The sequence below is a fragment of the Pristiophorus japonicus genome, chromosome 15 (assembly GCF_044704955.1).
Source record: "Pristiophorus japonicus isolate sPriJap1 chromosome 15, sPriJap1.hap1, whole genome shotgun sequence".
Lineage (NCBI taxonomy): Eukaryota > Metazoa > Chordata > Chondrichthyes > Pristiophoridae > Pristiophorus > Pristiophorus japonicus.
In genome coordinates this window covers 21,961,555-21,983,123 of record NC_091991.1, presented here as the reverse complement: position 1 = coordinate 21,983,123, position 21,569 = coordinate 21,961,555, and the positions used below count along the sequence as shown (strand labels likewise).

Here is a 21,569-nt window from a genome sequence, read left to right as displayed (position 1 = left end):
AAACGCGCGATTCTGGAGCGCCCTGCAGCTCCATGTCTGCTTGGCGCGGCGCCCAGGGGGGCGGAGCCTACCACTCGCGCCGATTTTGTAAGTAGGAGGGGGTGGGTACCATTTAAATGAGTTTTTTTCCTGCCGGCAACGCTGCGCGTGCGCGTTGGAGCGTTCGCGCACGCGCAGTGTGAAGGAAACATTGGCACTCGGCCATTTTTGTAGTTCTTTGTAGCTGTTTAATTTTTTAACATTTTTTAATAAAAGCACATTGCCATCAGGACATCAGCACTGAGGCTTCTTGCAGCAGTGAGAAGGCTGCAGGAAGCCTCAGAAGTTGAGGCAGCCGTTTCCCTCCCCCCCCCCCGCCCGCCGTCGGGAATGGCTTCCTCCCCCCCCGCTGCGTGCGTTCGGTCGGTCGGTCGGGCCCGCACTCCCTCCCTCCCTCCCTCCCTCCCCCCCCGCCGTCGAACGAACGGCTGCCTCAACTTGTGAGGCTTCCTGCAGCATTCTCCCTGGCTGAAGCACTTTCACACAGGTAGGAAGATGGTTTATTTATTCTTTTCTTTGCTTATAAATTTTTATTCAGGTTGGATTTATTTGTATAATATTTGTAGAAGTATAAATAAGGATTTATTATAGAATTTAATGACTTCCCTTCTCCCCCCCCCACCTCATTCTGGACACCTAATTTGTAACCTACGCCTGATTTTTTAATGTGTAGACAAGGTTTTTTCAGTTCTACAAAAATCTTCACTTGCTCCATTCTAAGTTAGTTTGGAGTATGTTTTCACTGTGGAAACTTTGAAATCAGGCGTCAGTGGCTGGACACGCCCCCTTTTGAAGAAAAAATTCTGTTCCAAAGTGAAACTGTTCTAACTGACTAGAACTGCAGAAAAAAAAATGTGGAGAATTGCGATTTCTAAGATAGTCCGTTCTCCACCAGTTGCTCCTAAAAATCAGGCGCAAATCATGTGGAAACTTGGGCCCTGAATGTCACCAGAATGCTTTATTTTCTGTGAGGCAGCTGATTAATGAAACAAAAATTTCCAAAAATATCTCAAAGCTGACTTATCCGCTGATTTCCCTCCCTGTAGAAAGGCTCTTCCAGCAACCTTCTGTGACACCCTGAATGAAATGGTAATCACAAGTGCATTCCATGTCCCCATGTCTGTTTTGGGGGCCATAAATTTAAGAAAGAATAAAAGAAAGTCTTGCATTTAAATAGCGCTTTTCACAACCTCAGGACCAAAGCGCTTTACAGCCAATGAAGTACTTTTTGGAGTGTAGTCATTACCGTTGTAATGTAGGAAATGCAGCAGCCAATTTGTGCACAGCAAGCTCCCATTAACGACAATGTGTCAATGACCAGATAATCTGTTTCTTGTGATGTTAGTTGAGGGATAAATAAAAAGAGGGCGGGCATTCCAGGGATGGCTGGACTGACATATGAGGAGAGACTGGATCAACTGGGCCTTTATACACTGGAGTTTAAAAGGATGAGAGGGGATCTCATAGAAACGTATAAGATTCTGACGGGACAGGACAGGTTAGATGCGGGAAGAATGTTCCTGATGTTGGGGAAGTCCAGAACCAGGGATAAGGATAAGGGGTAAGCCATTTAGGACTGAGATGAGGAGAAACTTCTTCACTCGGAGAGTTGTTAACCTGTGAAATTCCCTGCCGCAGAGAGTTGTTGATGCCAGTTCATTGGATATATTCAAGAGGGAGTTAGATATGGCCCTTAAGGCTAAAGGGGTCAAGGGGTATGGGGAGAAAGCAGGAAAGGGGTACTGAGGTGAATGATCAGCTATGATCTTATTGAATGGTGGTGCAGGCTCGAAGGGCCGAATGGCCTACTCCTGTACCTATTTTCTATGTTTCTATGTTTCTAACTGTGAGAGCCACAATAAAAAAAGGAATTGATGAATATTTGGATCATTCTATTCATTATACATGAAGGCAAAATATCAATGTTATAATATTGAAGAGCTAAGTTCAAAACCTCTCCTTTCTATCACGTCGCATCCTTTAAAAGGCTGCTGTGCTTCAACCTCGGCACAGTTCGGATGTACTCTGCAGGTCGTTGGAGTTGATGTGAACATCTCTAAAAACATCTTGACCATTCTGTGACCGATTGGAATTGAATAAGTGTCTTCGACGGGACATTCCTTGTTTGTGACCAATCGGAGGAAAACAGAGAGCTACTGTAATGGGGCCTGTTCTTTCTCTTCCTCTCTTGTGGACCAATTACATGCAGGAGACTCGACATCACCGAAGGAACGCTCCACAGCATTATGTGCTCAATGTAAGACGTGACAGACTGATGAGGAGGACCAGACGTTACGCCCCCCGCAAGTACAAGGAGAAGCATTCTTACCTCGACTTGCCCAACACCACCTGACTTCGAAGACTGCGTATCCACAAAGAAGTTATCACTGAGGTATGCCAGCTGATAAGGGCAGATCTGCAGCCTGCCAGCACCATCAGTACTGCACTGTCCGTCGCGGTCAAAGTCACCGCGGCACTGTCATTCTACGCCTCGGATTCTTTTCAGGCCACAGCTGGAGACATTTGCGGACTTTCTCAGCATGCCACACATCGCTGCATTAGACAGGTCACTGAAGCCCTGTACACACACAGGAGGGACTTGATCAGGGAAGCACAGAGTGAGAGGGCTCTAGGATTCTCCAGAATTGAAAACGTCTCCAAGGTGCAGGGAGCAATAGACTGTATGCACATCGCAATGCGGGCACCTTTTCAGGATGCAGAGGTTTTCAGGGACCGCAAGGGAGTCCACTCCCTGAATGACTACCAGCAAATTATACTGGCTGTGAATGCTCAATTTCCGGGCAGCATTCATGATGCTCACATCCTGTGTGAGAGCACTGTATCTGACTTGTTTAACAATCAGCCACAAGGTCAATGCTGGATGCTTGGTGACAAAGGATAGGGCGTCGCTATCTGGCTGATGATTCTCCTGCGTGACACCCACACCGAAGCCGAGATAGAAACATAGAAACATAGAAAATTGGTGCAGGAGTAGGCCATTCAGCCCTTAGAGCCTGCACCGCCATTCAATAAGATCATGGCTGATCATTCCTTTAGTACCCCTTTCCTGCTTTCTCTCCATACCCCTTGATCCCCTTAATCGTAAGAGCCATATCTAACTCCCTCTTGAATATATCCAATGAACTGGCATCAACAACTCTCTGCGGCAGGGAATTCCACAGGTCAACAACTCTCTGAGTGAAGAAGTTTCTCCTCATCTCAGTCCTAAATGGCCTACCCCTTATCCTAAGACTATGTCCCCTGGTTCTGGACTTCTCCAACATCGAGAACATTCTTCCCGCATCTAACCTGTCCAGTCTCGTCAGAATCTTATATGTTTCTATGCGATCCCCTCTCATCCTTCTAAACGCCAGTGAATAAAGGCCCAGTTGATCCAGTCTCTCCTCATATGACAGCCCAGCCATCCCTGGAATCAGTCTGGTGAACCTTCGCTGCTCTCCCTCAATAGCAAGAACGTCTTTCCTCAGACTAGGAGACCAAAACTGAACACAATATTCCAGGAGAGACCTCACTAAGGCCCTGTACAACTGCAGTAAGACCGCCCTGCTCCTATACTCAAATCACCTAGCTATGAAGGTCAACATACCATTTGCCTTCTTTACCGCCTGCTGTACCTGCGTGCCCACTTTCCGTAACTGCTGAACCATGACACCCAGGTCTCGTTGCAACTCCCCTTTTTCTAGTCTGCCGCTATTCAGATAATATTCTGCCTTCGTATTTTTGGCCCCAAAATTTTTATCCACATTATACTGCATCTGCCATGTATTTGCCCACTTACCTAATCTGTCCAAGTCACCCTGCAGCCTCTTAGTGACCTCCTCACAGCTCACAGTTTAGTGCCATCTGCAAACTTGGAGATATTACATTCTATTCCTTCATCCAAATCGTTAATGTATATTGTAAAGAGCTGGGGTCCCAGCACTGAGCCCTGCGGCACCCCACTAGTCACTGCCTGCCATTCTGAAAAGGACCTGTTTATCCCGACTCTCTGCTTCCTGTCTGCCAACCAGTTCTCTATCTATGTCAGTACATTACCCCCAATACCATGCGCTTTGATTTTTCACACCAATCTCTTGTGTGGGACCTTGTCAAAAGCCTTTTGAAAGTCCAAATCCACCACATCCACTGGTTCTCCCTTGTCCACTCTACTAGTTACATCCTCAAAAAATTCCAGAAGATTCGTCAAGCATGATTTCCCCTTCATAAATCCATGCTGACTCGGTCCGATCCTGTCACTGCTTTCCAAATGGGCTGCTATTTGATCCTTAATGATTGATTCCAACATTTTCCCCACTACTGATGTCAGGCTAACTGGTCTATAATTACCCACTTTCTCTCTCCCTCCTTTTTTATAAAGTGGCATTACATTAGCTACCCTCCAGTCCATAGGAACTGATCCAGAGTCGATAGATTGTTGGAAAATGATCACCAATGCATCCACTACTTCTAGGGCTACTTCCTTAAGTACTCTGGGATGCAGACTATCAGGACCCGGGGATTTATAGGCCTTTAATCCCATCAATTTCCCTAACACAATTTCCCGCCTAATAAGGATATCTTTCAGTTCCTCATTCTCACTAGACCCACTGTCTCCTAGTACATTCGGAAGGTTATTTGTATCTTCCTTTGTGAAGACAGAACAAAAGTATTTGTTCAATTCATCTGCCAGTTCTTTGTTCCCCATTATAAATTCACCTGAATCTGACTGCAAGGGACCTACGTTTGTCTTTACTAATCTTTTTCTCTTCACATATTTATAGAAGCTTTTGCAGTCAGTTTTTATGTTCCCTGCAAGCTTCCTCTCATACTCTATTTCCCCCTTCTTAATTAAACCCTTAGTTCTCCTCTGTTGAATTCTAAATTTCTCCCAGTCCTCAGGTTTGTTGCTTTTTCTAGCCAATTTATAAGCCTCTTCGTTGGTTTTAACACTATCCTTAATTTCCCTTGTTAGCCACGGTTGAGCCACCTTCCCAGTTTTATTTTTACTACAGAAAGGGATGTACAATTGCTGAAGTTCATCCATGTGATCTTTAAATGTTTGCCATTGCTTATCCACCTCCCTTTACGTATCCTCTGCCAGTCTATTCTAACCAATTCACACCTCATACCGTCGAAGTTAGCTTTCCTTAAGTTTAGGACCCTAGATTCCAAACTAACTTTGTCACTCTCCATCTTAATAAGGAATTCTACCATATTATGGTCACTTTTCCCCAAAGGGCCTCGCACAACAAGATTGCTAATTAATCCCTTCTCATTACGCATCACCCAGTCTAGGATGGCCAGCTCCCTGGTTGGTTCCTCGACGTATATGTAGATTAAAGTCGCCCATGATTACTGCTGTACCTTTATTACACACATCCCTTATTTCTTGTTTGATGCTGTCCCCAACCTCACTACTACTATTTGGTGTTTTTTTCCACAACTCCCACTAGCGTTTTCTGTCCTTTGGAATTCCGCAACTCCGCCCATACCAATTCCACATCACCCAGGCTAATGTCCTTCCTTACAATTGCATTGATTTCCTCTTTAACCAGCAACGCCACCCCGCCTCCTTTTCCTTTCTGTCTATCCTTCCTAAATGCTGAATACCCTTGGATGTTGAGTTCCCAGCCTTGGTCACCCTGCAGCCATGTCTCCGTGATGCCAATCACATCGTATCCATTAACTGCTATCTGCGCAGTTAATTCATCCATCTTATTCCGAATACTCCTCGCATTGAGGCACAGAGCCTTCAGGCTTATCTTTTTAACACACTTTGCCCCTTTTGAATCTTGATGTAATGTGGCCATTTTTGCTTTCTGCCTTGGGTTTCTTTGCCCTGCACTTTTACTATTCTCCTTTCTATCTTTTGCTTCTGCCCCCCTTCTATTTCCCTCTGTCTCCCTGCATAGGTTCCCATCCCTCTGCCATATTAGTTTAACTCCTCCCCAACAGCACTAGCAAACACTCCCCCTAGGACATTGGTTCCGATCCTGCCCAGGTGCAGACCATCCGGTTTGTACTGGTCCCACCTCCCCCAGAACCGGTTTCAATGTCCCAGGAATTTGAATCCCTCCCTTCTGCACCATTTCTCAAGCCATGTATTTATCTGAGCTATCCTGCGATTCCTACTCTGACTAGTACGTGACACTGGTAGAAATCCTGAGATTACTACTTTTGAGGTCCTTCTTTTTAATTTAACTCCCAGCTCCCTAAATTTGTCTCGTAAGACCTCTTCCTGTTTTTTACCTATGTCGTTGGTACCTACATGCATCACGACAACTGGCTGTTCACCCTCCCTTTTCAGAATGTCCTGCACCCGCTCCGAGACATCCTTGACCCTTGCACCAGGGAGGCAACATACCATCCTGGAGTCTCGGTTGCGGCCGCAGAAACGCCTATCTATTCCCCTTACAATTGAATCCCCTATCACTATCGCTCTCCCACTCTTTGCGATACACCAGAGCCACAGAGTAACTCGCAACATCATGGAGAAAACCACTGGAGTGCTGAAGCAGCGCTTTAGATGCCTGGACCACTCAGGAGGCGAGCTCCAATACCACCCTGAGCAGGTAGCTTAATTCATGGTGGTGTGCTCCATGCTGCACGACGTGGCTATCAGGAGGGGACAGGAATTGCCTGATGAGTCTGACAGTCCACCTCACCAGAGAGAAGAGGAGGACGAGGAGCCGGACGCTGACATCGGCCCAGACAATCAGGCTGACGCTGAAGCCATGCCCCCGCCCCCCCCTCACCCCGTAGACCATATGAAGAGGTCCTCAGGCAATGCTTCATGCTTCATTGTGGAGTGGGGGGGGGGGGGGGGAGTGATGACGGCCGAAACGCTGCTTGGACGGATACGGGAGAGGACGGTCCCGAGGTGGGAACGTGCTCTGAGCCAGAAACAAGATGTTGCTGCTGGCTCTCATGTGTGGTTGACAATGGGGGTGCAGCACCTGGGGGTGCAGCACCTTGGGGTGCAGTGCCGTGTTCTGGGACCACTGGGTGTCCTCTGCCACCAGTGTTCCTGGCTACCAGCTCCAGGGCCTCCGCCATCCCTTCCATGTTATATCTTATTTGTTGGACAAAACCTCGGTGCCAACTATGTTCTTGGTGCTTAGTAGGCTTTTTTCTGCTGGTTAATCTCCTTCATGCCTCCCACAACAGCTAAACAAGCACACACCACAGCCACACACGCTTTCAGTCCCTCTCAGCTCCCTCTCCTCTTCTGCGCATGTCATGATGATCCTTGACCTCCTGAATCATGGGAATCGAGCACTGCCATGCCGTTGCTAAGGACGGCCACACTTTATGGCAGAAGATCAAAAAAATTTAACGCTACCGCCCATTTCATATCGCTCGCGGTAACGCCCATTTTCAAAAATGGAGACTAGGAGGTTTGAGAATGACCGAGAAGCCGGCGATCTGAAAACCCTTTTTTACTGCCCACGCCAGAAATAATGCCCATTTTTGGGCGATAAGCACAAAAGTGGAGGCTCTAGCCCATAGAATCATAGAAATTTACAGCACAGAAGGAGGCCATTTCGGCCCATTGTGTCCGCACCGGCCGACAAAAAGCTATCCAGTCTAATCCCACTTTCCAGCTCTTGGTCCGTAGTCCTGTAAGTTACGGCACTTCAAGTGTACATCCAAGTACTTTTTAAATGCTATGAGTGTTTCTGCCTCTACCACCCTTTCAGGCCGTGAGTTCCAGACCCCCACCACCCTCTGGGTAAAGACATTTCCCCTCAAATCCCCTCTAAACCTCCTACCAATTACTTTAAATCTATACCCCTGGTTGTTCACCCCTCTGCTAAGGGAAATAGGTCCCTCCTATCCACTCTATCTAAGCCCCTCATAATTGTATACTCCTCAATAGGATCTCCCCTCAGCCTCCTCTGTTCCAAAGAAAACAAATCCAGCCTATCCAATCTTTTCTCACAGCTAAAATTCTCCAGTCCAGGCAGCATCCTTGTAAATCTCCTCTGTACCCTCTCTAGTCAAATCACATCTTTCCTGTAATGTGGTGACCAGAACTGCATGCAGTACTCCAGCTGTAGCCTAACTAGTGTTTTATACAGTTCAAGCATAACCTCCCTGCTCTTGTATTTTATGCCTCAGCTAATAAAGGCAAGTATTCCATATGCCTTCTTAACCACCTTATCTACCTGTCCTGCTACATTCAGGGATCTGTGGACATGCACTCCAAGGTCCCTCTGTTCCTCTACACTTCTCAGTGTCCTACCATTTAATGTGTATGCCCTTGCCTTGTTAGCCCTCCCCAAGTGCATATTAAAATTCTCAGGAATATAAATCAATTGAGGGTTATGGGCCGATCACTGAATAAATCACGTCAGTATGGTTGATCACTTTTAAGAAGCAGCATGAATTGGTTGCTGTAATCAATATAGTTTAAGATAATCTGATATATCGACTTCATCACTAGCTGATAAAAGAGGCCTGCATTGTACAATTTGTAAGGAAATTGATGACAGAGACGAGCATCCCAAGGTCGCGAATGAAAACGTTAGCCCTATGAACAGTTATCATATCCTCCACTATTGTCCTCGCACAATGAAACCCTGCACAGTCTCATTTCAAAATCCTGCCGTAATTATACAGACAGCCTGAGACACTTAGCTTTCTGGGTATCTTTGCAGTGCTTCAAGTTATCATAATTACAAATGATCAGACAAGCCTGACCCTGAAGCCAAAAACAATCTAGAAAAATGTGACACAATTTTTTTTTAATGCTAAACATATAGTAGCAGCAGGAAAGAATGCTTTTATTATCCATTCTCGGATAGATCCTTGATACTTAAATTGTGCATAACAGACAGATGTAAAGGAAATCTCAACCCGAAGATCAGTGATGGATGGCTGTGAGACCCTCGATATACTTATTACTGCAAGGGCATAGTCTATTTATTTATCATTGTGTCTGTAAGTGAGAATAGTAACAGCCAGCATATTTTATCTATAATGCCGACACTTGAAGTCTTGTTTAATCAACAAAAAAAATGGTCAGTATGAATTCCAGAGAATTCTGATTTCAAGACTAGTCAAAATTAAACTTTATATAAAACTTTTGTCATACACTTGTAGTGATTTTAAATCTATTATGCTGTCAGTTAAGCATTTAGCATATTAAATGAGGAAGCTACTACAGTATAGCATCATGAATAAAATAGCCAATTGGATTTAGTTTAACACTATCACACTGTAAATTGGCACGAGACCAGCTCATTTCAATGTACCTCTGCAATGCAGCACAGAGATCTCTCACAAACACCTCACTGCATTAGCCTATGTGTCCAAAACTGATATGCTTTTAGATAAAAGTATCCCATATGGAGTTAACACATTGGCTTCAAAATATGGAGGAAATGCAACCTACATGTCTATGCTGTGCTTATTTCAGCTGCAAAATTATACATCAACATATATGATGTAAGTATACTTTTGGCAAAAATAATAGCAATTCAATCATACGCAGCACTGAATGAATGTACTCTGCATAACACCAATGTGTGGTCTGATAACTTCAAAGGCATTTTCTGTCCTTGACATGTACTTATATCCCATCCTATCTATTAGCCTTTAGAATGTGAACTAGTTAAAAGCAGCAGTCGTGATTTTACTCACGGTGCCAGTGGAAATTCTTCCACACTCCCAAAATCTAATTTTCCAGCTGCCAGTCGAATCCAAATAATATTGTATATCACAATCTGCTGAAAGAACCTTACATACCTGAGAGACCATTCTTTACATTTGTTGAGAGGACACTGGTTGTATATTCATTACTTGAAACAATTTATAAAATACATATCAAGTATGATTTTCTCAAATTTGCCCTGGGACAATTTTGGACCCCAGTATGGAATTTCCACATTAATGTCAATAGGATTACATTTCCTGGTAGGCATTCCTGGCATCCTCTTTACCTTCTAAATCAGATGTCTATCTGCTTATTGTCTAAACGATTTGCTACTTTTGAAAAAGTCTGGTGCACGTTGCTTGGAACAAACAGGGTAGGTTTACTGTTCCCACTAAAACCTACTTAGGGCTAGGAACTTATGCAAATCTGGCCAGCGCAATGCATTGACTGTAAACAATTTTCAGTGGCCAGCTCATTTTTGTGTTTATTCATAGCTCTGTGTGCAGGAAGCTAGCCTAATTAGCAGTTCAGGTGAAATTTAAAGGGATGTGGCCTTTGGAAAGGCTCAAAGGACATGTCAATCCATTGGCAGCCTTTGCTAAGGCTGAAGGGGGAAGAGGGGAAAGAAGTGCCAGGCAAAAATGAAGTGAAAGAAAACCCAATGTGGCGGCACGAAATGAAGTCTGCTGATGAGCGACAGGGCGGCCCAGCGCCCACATGTGCATTTCATGGCTGGGGAAGTGAACATTACAAAGCAGGATGTGGGTGCGAGATGCAATGCCACACTTGACTCCCCAGGACAGTGGCATAGCACAACTGGAATGAGCCATAAAGACAAGAGCTGAAGTCTCTGGCAGCGACTTGCCTTTGGTAGATTTGGGCCATGGATCACTTTGCAGAATGGAGCTCAACTCACTTTGAGTCAATAAGCAGATAGCCACCTCACAGCTCCTCAGACAAATAGAGGTATGTGTGTCAGATAGAACTTACCTGCATGTTGTGATAATGTTTTTAAATGTGTAATAATGCTTTTTTAACTATTATATGATAAAAAATAACTGCAATATGTGTAAGCTTAGCTAACCATGATACAAGGCCGAGAAGCAAAGCATGATGGTAAATTACGTCAATATTATGTTAACTGCAAGAAATGTACTAAAGTAGTTTGGAATGCTCTGTTATGTTAGAACCCAGGATGTAGTCAAGGACCGAATATTAATGAGCTACAAAATGAGATAAAGAGTCTGCAGCATATATCATTTTCTTATCGCTAAAGTTGCAAGACGAAGCTAGGTAATGAACTATATGTAGTTGTTCTTGTAGAAGTTCCCAGGGAAGGACAGCTTGGAGCGACTGCAGGGCATTCTGGAGGGAGAGGGTGAACATCCAGTTGTCGTGTTGCATATAGGTACCAACGATATAGGTAAAAAAACGGGATGAGGTCCTACAAGCTGAATTTGGGAGCTAGGAGTTAAATTAAAAAGCAGGAGCTCAAAGGTAGTAATCTCAGGATTGCTACCAGTGCCACGTGCTAGTCAGAGTAGAAATAGCAGGATAGTTAGGATGAATATGTGGCTTGAGGAATGGTGCAAGAGGGAAGGAGTCAAATTCCTGGGCACAACTGGAACCGATGTCCGAGGGGGAGTGTTTGTTAGTGCTGTTGGGGAGGATTTAAACTAATAGGAAAGGGGGATGGGAACCTATGCAGGGAGACAGAGGGAAGTAAAATGGGGTCAGAAACAAAAGGTATAAAGGAGAAAAGTAGAAGTGGAGGGCAGAAAAATCAAAGGCAAAAATCAAAAAGGGCCGCATTACAACATAATTCTAAAAGGTCAAAGAGTGTTAAAAAAAAACAAGCCTGAAGGCTCTGTGTCTCAATGCGAGGAGCATTCGTAATAAGGTGGATGAATTAACTGCGCAGATAGCTGTTAACGGATATGATGTAATTGGGATTACGGAGACATGGTTCCAGGGTGACCAAGGCTGGGAACTCAACATCCAAGGGTATTCAATATTCAGGAAAGATAGACTGAAAGGAAAAGGAGGTGGGGTAGCATTGCTGGTTAAAGAGGAGATCAACGCAATAGTATGAAAGGACATTAGCGTGGATGAGGTGGAATCTGTATGGGTAGAGCTGCGGAACACCAAAGGGCAGAAAACGCTAGTGGGAGTTGTGCACAGACCACCAAACAGTCATAGCGAGGTTGGGGATGGCATCAAACAGGAAATTAGAGATGCGTGCAATAGCAGTTATCATGGGTGACTTTAATCTACATATAGATTGGGCTAAACAAACTGGTAGCAATACGGTGGAGGAGGATTTCCTGGCGTGCATAAGGGATGGTTTTCTAGACCAATATGTCGAGGAACCAACTAGAGGGCTGGCCATCCTAAACTGGGTGTTGTGTAATGAGAGAGGATTAATTAACAATCTTGTTGTGCGAGGCCCCTTGGGGAAGAGTGACCATAATATGGTAGAATTCTTCATTAAAATGGAGAGTGACACAGTTAATTCAGAGACTAGAGTCCTGAACTTAAAGAAAGGTAACTTCGACGGTATGAGACATGAATTTGCTAGGATAGACTGGCGAAGGATACTTAAAGGTAGATAGGCAATGGCAGACATTTAAAGATCATATGGATGAACTTCAGCAATTGCACATCCCTGTCTGGAGTAAAAATAAAATGGGAAAGGTGGCTCAACTGTGGCTTACAAGGGAAATTACGGATAGTGTTAAATCCAAGGAAAAGGCATATCAAGTGGCCAAAAAAAGCAACAAACCTGAGGACGGGGAGAAATTTAGAATTCAGCAGAGGAGGACAAAGGATTTAATTAGGAGGGGGAATGTAGAATATGAGAGGAAGCTTGCAGGGAGCATAAAAACTGACTGCAAAAACTTCTACAGATAGGTGAAGAGAAAAAGATTAGTGAAGACAAATGTGGGTCCCTTATAGTCAGAATCAGGTGAATTTATAATGGGGAACAAAGAAATGGCAGACCAATTGAACTTTGGTTCTGTCTTCACGAAGGAAGACACAAATAACCTTCCCAATGTACTAGGGGAACGAGGGTCTAGCGAGAAGGAGGAACTTAAAGGATAACCTTATTAGTCAGCAAATTGTGTTAGGAAAATTGATGGGATTGAAGGCCAATAAATCCCCAGGGCCTGATAGTCTGCATCCCAGAGTACTTAAGGAAGTGGCCCTCGAAATAGTGGATGCATTGGGGATAATTTTTCAAAATTCTATAGACTCAGGATCAGTTCCTACGGACTAGAGAGTAGTTAATGTAACCCCACTTTTTAAAAAAGGAGGGAGAGAGAATACAGGGAATTATAGACCAGTTACCATCAGTAGTGGGGAAAATGTTGGAATCAATTATTAAAGATGTAATAGCAGTGCATTTGGAAAGCAGTGACAGGATCGGTCCAAGTCAGCATGGATTTATGAAAGGGAAATCATGCTTGACAAATCTTCTAGAATTTTTTGAGGATGTAACTAGTAGAGTGGACAAGGGAGAATCAGTGGATGTGGTGTATTTGGACTTTCAAAAGGCTTTTGACAAGGTTCCACATAAGAGATTAGTGTGCAAAATTGAAGCACATGGTATTGGGGGTAATGTACTGACGTGGATAGAGAACTGGTTGGCAGACAGGAAGCAGAGAGTAGGAATAAACGGGTCCTTTCCAGTATGGCAGGCAGTGACTAGTGGGGGTACCGCAAGTTTCAGTGCTGGGCTCCCAGCTATTTACAATATACATTAATGATTTAGATGAAGGAATTGAATGTAATATCTCCAAGTTTGCAGATGACACTAAGCTGGGTGGCAGTGTGAGCTGTGAGGAGGATGCTAAGAGGCTGCAGGGTGACTTGGACAGGTTAGGTGAGTGGGCAAATGCATGGCAGATGCAGCATAATGTAGATAAATGTGAGGTTATCCACTTTGGTGGTAAAAACAGGAAGGCAGATTATTATCTGAATGGTGACAGATTAATAAAAGGGAAGGTGCAACGAGACCTGGATGTCATGGTACTTCAGTCATTGAAAGATGGCATGCAGGTACAGCAGGCGGTGAAGAAGGCGAATGGCATGTAGGCCTTCATAGCGAGAGGATGAGTATAGGAGCAGGGAGGTCTTACTGCAGTTGTACAGGGCCTTGGTGAGGCCAGACCTTGAATATTGTGTACAGTTTTGGTCTCCTAATCTGAGGAAGGACATTCTTGCTATTGAGGGAGTGCAGCGAAGGTTCACCAGACTGATTCCAGGGATGACAGGGCTTATATATGAAGAAAGACTGGATCGATTAGGCTTATTTTCAATGGAATTTGGAAGAATGAGACGGGATCTCATAGAAACATATAAAATTCTGACGGGACTGGACAGGTTAGATGCAGGAAGAATGTTCCCGATGTTGGGGAAGTCCAGAACCAGGAGGCACAGTCTAAGGATAAGGGGTAAGCCATTTAGGACCGAGATGAGGAGAAACTTCTTCACTCAGAGAGTTGTGAGCATGTGGAATTCTCCACCACAGAAAGTTGTTGAAGCCAGGTTGTTAAATATATTCAAAAGGGAGTTAGATGTGGCCCTTACGGCTAAAGGGATCAAGAGGTATGGAGAGAAAGCAGGAATGGGCTACTGAAGTGCATGATCAGCCATGATCATATTGAATGGCCGTGCAGGCTCGAAGGGCCTAATGGCCTACTCCTGCACCTATTTTCTATGTTTCTATGATAGCTCATTTTGCAAAAAGCAGGAACAGGGAAGATAGCAAGATAACAGTATATTGGGCTATTAAAGGTCAAAGGATGTTTAAATTAATAACTAGAGTATTGTAATATAATGGGGTTCAGACAGCTGCAAGCTGTCATGATGACTTGAAAGGGAAAAAATGGTATAAGAGAAGTAGCTAATGAACCCTGAATTAAGAGGACACAGAGGAAGATTGGAGAGGAGCGACAATCAACAGAACACAGCAAGTCACTCGGAGGGCTAGCACCGAGATTTCAAGGAACAGATTGTCGACTATCACCTTGTTAATTATTATTTCTTTGTACTGAAAGTAAATCACTTAATAAAATCTGTTATGGTTATAAACAATATACCTGCACCCAGCATGGTTTGTTGTGGTCACAGACAAGTCTCTTATGACAGATCTTACATGTGTGCTGCTGCCTGTAGATTTGGGTGAGAGCGTATAGATGGACGGGCACAGGCCACCTCAACTACAGCCTGACCTGACTGGCATCCCTCCTTTGGTCCTGCTTTTTTTTTCTTTTAAAAAAGCACAAGCAAAGGCAATTCCCATTGGGAAAGCCACTGTGCTACTATTGTGGAGGGTGTAAAAAAAATGCTTGTGCTAAAACTGGCTCAAAGTCTTCTGATCATCCAAGTAGAATGAAAAAAGATAAAGAAATAGCCTCAAAATCCTTGCTATCGCACACTTCAAGTCCCTAGCAATCCTGGTTAGCCACTTTAAATGGGTGGGTAGATGAATCAGTGATATGCCAGAGTAATTTTGACTTTACATGCATTTACTGAAAAATTGGTAGGCACTTCCTGTGTCGGTCAAATATCCTACCAAAGATTTAAATGCATGACTAAATGGTTGGAATTCTAGAGCAACAGATCTTCATCCATTTTCCCCTGATCTGTTGTACCCACTTTACACCCATTAAGTGATTAGAAATTCTACCTTAATGTGTCCTCCCCTCTGAGTTGTGTGATCAATTAATATTAATGAAAAGGTCAAATCAGTTTTTCCTTTGGGGAGAAATTCGACTCACGGTGGCCAGTTTTTCCAGCATAAAATCCCTCAATTGTTGGAATCGCACCGGTTGCTATATTAGCTTGGTGACTGGGGTTCCTTAAGTATACAAATCATGGTCTTACGCTGGTTGTAGGACTCCGAATGCGAAATTCAGGCACAAATGGGCAGAGTTTGTGACAGGCATGCTCCATCGACTTGTGCCAGGCATTGAGCGCCCGAACCAGCAATCCTTAAAGGGACCAGGCATTGAGCGCCCGAACCAGCAATCCTTAAAGGGACCACTGGAGGAGGCACAAAAAAAAGTCCATCAAATTTTCAGCTTTTATTCCTGAGGACACAGCAGAACCAGGACAGATCAACTGTTTTTCACTATTGGTGTAAATTCTAATATGTCAAAAAGATTATTTTTAATAACAGTTTCTAAATGTGACAATGACTATTTTTTTTTAATTAGAGATAACTCGTAATCAAAATCTCTGAAACAGCAAAGATTAAAATTCTGACAAACTTTCCCAGTGTATAAGTTGCACTGTAGCACGGGTGCAGTAGCATAGTGATTATGGGCCCAAGTTTCGGCCTCAGTTGCTCCTGGTTTTTTGGAGCAACTGGTGTAGAACGGAGTATCTTAGAAATTCAAATTCTCGGCATTTAGTTTGCTCCAGTTCTAGTCAGTTAGAACAGTTTCACTTTGGAACAGAATTTTTTTTCAAAAGGGGGCGTGTCCAGCCACTTACGCCTGTTTTCAAAGTTTCGACAGTGAAAACTTACTCCAAACTAACTTAGAATGGAGTAAGTGAAGAGTTTTGTACGCTCGAAAAAATCTTGTCTACACTTTAGAAAATCAGGCGTAGGTTACAAATCAGGCGTAGAGAATGGGGGGGGGGGGGGGTTTAAAGGGAAGTTTACAAACATTAAACACTTCAGTTTTACAAATAAAGAGCCATCATCAATAATAAATAAAAACATCAATAAATCAATCAATAAATCAATCAAAAAAAATTAATAAGAAATATTTTTTTTTTTTTAATCAATAAATAAAACATTTTCTACTTACTGACTGCAGCACCGGGAGCCCTCCAACAGCGTGCTGGGATGCCCCCCCACCCCCAGTGTGTCTCTGTCAGTGTCTCTATCTCTCTGTCTGTCTGTCTGTGCATGTCTCTCACTCTCTGATTGTCAGTGTCTGTGTTTCTGACAACGAGGGGAGGGGGAGAGGGGGGGGGGGCAGGGGGAGGGGTGAGAGGGACGAGAAGGGGAAGGAGGGAGGAGAAGGGGAAGGGGGGAGGAGAGGAGAAGGGGAAAGGGGGTGGAGAGGAGAAAGGGAAAGGGGGGGAGAGGAGAAGGGGAAAGAGAAGGAGGGGAAGGGGAAGGGGAAAGAGAAGGGGGGAGAAGGGGAAGGAGAGGGGGGGAAAGGAAAGGAGAAGGGGGGGAAAGGAGAAGGGGGGAAAGGAGAAGGGGGGAAAAGGAGAAGTGGGGGAAAGGAGAAGGGGAAGGGGAGGAAAGGAGAAGGGGGGAAAGAGAAGGGGGGAAGAGAAGGGGGGGAAGAGAAGGGGGAAAGGAGAAGGGGTGAAGAGAAGGGGGGGGAAGAGAAGGGGGTGAAGAGAAGGGGGAAAGGAGAAGGGCGGGGGGGAAAGAGAAGGGGGAAAGGAGAAGGGCGGGGGGGAAAGAGAAGAGGGAAAGGAGAAGGGGGGGAAAGGAGAAGGGGGGAAGGAGAAGGGGGGAAGGAAAAGGAGGGGGGGAGGAGAAGGGGGAGAGAGGCTGAACGGGCCGGGTCCAGCCGGGCCCAAGACTTCCGGCAGGGCCCATCCCCAGCACCAGATTTACAGGTAGGTGGCGTTGAGTCGGGTTGGGTCCGGGGTCCGGGGTCGGGAGCGCGGGTTGGGTCGGGTCGGGGGGAGCGCGGGTCGGGGTCGGGAACGCGGGTCGGGTCAGAGGGGGGGGAGGATGGAGGTCAGGTTGGTTCGGGTGGTGGGGGGGAGGAGGGAGGGAGCGCGGGTCGGGTCGGGGCGGGGGGGGCAGAAGGAGGTCAGGTCGGGTCAGTTAGTGTCGGGGGCGGGGGGAGGGAGATCAGGTTGGGTCGGGTCGGGTCCGGGTGGGGCAGGGGGGCGTCGGGAGCGCGTATCGGGTCGGGGGAGTGGAGGGAGGGAGGTCGGTTCGGTTCGGGTTCGGGAGGGGGGGGGAGGGAGAGGGAGGTCAGGTCGGGTGGGGGGGGGGGAGTGCCGGTCGGGTCCAGTCCGGGGGGTCGGGTCCGGTCCAGTCCGGGGGCGGGGGGCGGGAAGCGGGAGTCGAGTCGGGTCGGGAGGAAGCAGGAGCTGGGCGCGGGAGGAGCCTTATGCACGCAGCCCCAGTGAGGCCATTCGGCCAGGGCTAGGGGCTGTGTGCTTCGGGCCCCTCCCACACAGTTTTGGGCGCCTGGAGCTACTGCACATGCGCGCCCACTGTAGCGCGCATGTGCAGAGCTCCCAGCACTGCTTTCAGCACAGGGACCTGGCTCCGCTCCCTACAGCTCATGCTGCGCTGCGCCTGACTCAAGAGACCCAGCAGGGAGCCGGAGAATCTGTAAGTTTTTTTTAGGCGCACTTTGTGGTGCGAAAAACGGGCGTCCAGGTCGGGGCTGCGCCGTTCTAGGTGCGGCCCGAAACTTGGGCCCTATGTTACTGGGTGACTAACCCAGAAGCTTCGACAAATAACCCGGAGACATAAGTTCAAATTCCACCATTGCAGCTAGGGAATTTACATTCAATTAATTAAATAATCTGGAATAAGTGACCATGAAACTATTGGATTGTTGTAAAACCCATCTGGTTCACTAATGTCTGTAGACCTTACCTGGTCTGGCCTATATGTGACTCCAGACCCACGGCAATGTAGTTGACTCATAACTGCCCCCTGAAATTGCCTAGCAAGCCAGTCAGTTGTATTCAAGAAGGCGGCTCACCTTCTTGAGGGCAATTAGAGATGGGCAATAAATGCTGGCCTTACCAGTGCCGACCACATCCCGTGAGTTAAATTAAAAAATACTGTCTAATGCATTTAAAACATTTTTTTTTTAAATCAGGCATCCTTAAGTACATTTTAAACAATTTTGGGGAACAAAAGTATTACTTAAACAAAAATATATATATTTAACCCAATTGCACCCTATTTTCCCTGAATTCAATCCAGGTAGGCCAGTGAACAAAAATACTCTTTGAGCACATAGAAAAAAATGTTACCCATTGAAGAACCGAGCCACATTCCCGAGCACAAACTCAAGAGCAGCGAGGTATGAAGTCAATCCATTTTTTCCAATCGATTTAGATAATCCTCTGACGAAAGAGTGTATCACTCAAATCAAGTTTGAATTAAACCTTCTTACATTTTTGTAATGTTAACTGTGCCTTTTGAGATAAATGGGCTTTGATAATGACTAAATTATGTGATGATTGAATTGTTAATTCCTGGGTCATTCCCTTGGTCTTTTGCAACAAAATCAAGGTAACACTTTGGAAAAAATTGATTTTCAATCAGCATCTCAGCACTGATAGTACCAAAATTCATCAATATCAGTGTCAGAATGTGGGCAGAAATTCAATTAAGCTCGCTAACTTCATCATTAGGTAGATTGTAAGTACTTTCAGATTTTTAAATGTATTTTTCATTGCTCTTAAATAAATTACTATTGAAGCGAGTGTGGAGTTCTCTTGAAATGCTTTAGTAAGCAGGCTTAAGAAGCAGGTTTCGTTAAAACATTATTCTACAATATTTCCAAAATCTCTTTACTTTCAAATAAGAGCCAAGTATTTCCTGAAATTCTATAGTCTGAAAGTTATGTCGGAATATGTCTATGCCTTAAGCCAGAAATCCAAAATAGGGCAGCGTAAATTTGACCATGACCAGGATAGTCAGATGGTAAACGAATACACTGTTCATTGAACTACCAACTTACACTTGACAACTAATGCTTGTATATACAGAGGAAAGTGAGTTTCTGAAATAAAGTAGTACTTTTCATGACCCTTAAAGAGAAAAAAATTAGGTACAAATAACTTAAGTAGTGCGTTTCACAACAAAGTAACACAAACTTACATTCCTTAAATAAGACATGGGACAAAAAAATACACATACAAATCCGATTATTTACGGAATTGACAATTCTGAGGTAGTTTGCTTTTGATTCCTCTCCCAAAAAATGCAGATTAATATTCCAATATAGCAAGAGGTGGTTAAATAATATTAGCCTTTCACTGGTCTGAACTTTCTATTTTTGCTCACTTATTTTAGTTTAAAAACGGTTAAAACATTAATACCAGTCAAATCCAAAAAAAACTCAGAACATTTCTGGTACTAATTATTTAACAATTTCGGCGGTTGGAGAATCTAGAACTAGGGGTCATAATCTCAGGATAAGGGGTCAGCCATTTAGGGCTGAGATGAGGAGAAGTTTCTTTAATCAGAGGATTGTGAACCTTTGGAATTCTCTACCCCAGAGCGCCGTGAATGCTCAGTCGTTGAGTATATTCAAGATTGAGATCAATAGATTTTTGGATACTAAGGGAATCAAGGGATATGGGGATAGATGGGAAAGTGGAGTTGAGGTAGCAGATCTTACTGAATTGCGGAGCAGTGTCGAGCTCTATTTCTTATGTTCTTATGTAATTGCAAGTAGATCCTCCTTAACCATACCAAATAATTTCCAGTGTTGCCCAACAACCATCATTATTGATGAGTTGAAACTGTTGCCATTGACAAAAGTCTGTGTTATAGTTACTGTTCTAATTTCATGTAGCCATTCATTAAGCTTTATTTTTTGATATCTGACTAAAGTATTAGAATGAAGTTCATATTTTCTAATAAATTATTCAAACTAAGAAAATTATTAGTCTCCATAAATCTCTGAACACTGTTCATTAAATTACCAACTTGTACTGAGACAACTGACGATCAGAGGAAATTGAGTTTTTCAATTAAAATTCAGACTTCTTGACTTTTCAGAACTCAGAGGATACACCTATCAGGAAAGACTGAGCAGGCTGCGGCTCTTTTCTCTAGAAAAGAGAAGACTGACGGGTGACCTTAAAAAGGTCTTGAAGATAATGAAAGGGTTTAGGGTAGATGTAGAGAAGATGTTAGCACTTGCAGGCAAGACCAAAACTCGGGGCCATAAATTTCAGGTAGTGAATAAATCCAATAGGGAATTCAGGAGAAAATTCTTTACCCAGAGGGTGGTAAGAATGTGGAACTCACTACCCACAAGGAGTAGTTGTGGCGAATAGCATGAATGCATTTAAGAGGTAGCTGGATAAGGATATGAGGGAGAAAGGAATAGGATATGTTGATGGCGTTAGATGAAGGGTGGGAGCAGGATCGTGTGAAGCACAAACACCGGCATGGACCTGTTGGGCTGAATAGCCTGATTCTGTGCTATAAATATCTTGTAATGCTCTGTAATGACCCTTATTGGAAAAATTTTAAGCATTACTATTTATTTAACATCTGGCAAAGAAAAGTTGCTTTGTATTGTTTAAATCGATACTTACCACCGATATCAAGTCATCTTCAGGAATAGGGAGGTTTTCAATTTCCAACCGTTGGTCATCATTTGCTACAAAATGAATGCTTCGCTCATTTGATACTCTAGGCAAAGTAGATTTGACAATCATAGCAGGATGATGTCCCCTGTGGTCTGTATATTTGCTGAACAATGGCATGTTGATTCTGCTTCTTTGCATTTCTATGCCACTTAAGTCCACACCTTTATCAATGCTTTGTATATGGCGATAGATAATTACTGGCTTTCCACTGCTAACTGACTTCCTCTGACTTCTGGTCTTGACGTGTTCATGATCTCCTGAAAAGCACCCTGAAAATAGAACAATTGAAGGAAGATCACTTACATTATCTGTAAATTAATTCACCTCTCTGTTCACACAACACTTTGGCTAGTAAATAAACAAACATATTTCTATCCCTTGGAGTAAACCCAAAAGCCATCACTACTTAGAATACAAAGGTTAGATTTATACGTAGGATTAGGTTGCTTTATCTAACAAATCATTGGCACAAATTCAAAAAATGGTCATTACTCCAGCCCACAAATATTCAAGCGATAATATTTTACACTCG

At 44.2% G+C, this 21,569-nt stretch overlaps 1 protein-coding gene across 1 annotated transcript in view; it reads right to left on the bottom strand.

Annotated features, from left to right (window-relative positions):
• LOC139281424 (receptor-type tyrosine-protein phosphatase R-like) overlaps positions 1 to 21,569 on the bottom strand; it is a 265,446-nt gene that overhangs the window by 227,910 nt on the left and 15,967 nt on the right. Inside the window, exon 2 of the mRNA XM_070901587.1 lies at positions 20,984 to 21,306. Within this exon, the coding sequence (XP_070757688.1) occupies positions 20,984 to 21,306 (323 nt within the window). The remainder of the gene's footprint in view (positions 1 to 20,983; positions 21,307 to 21,569) is intronic.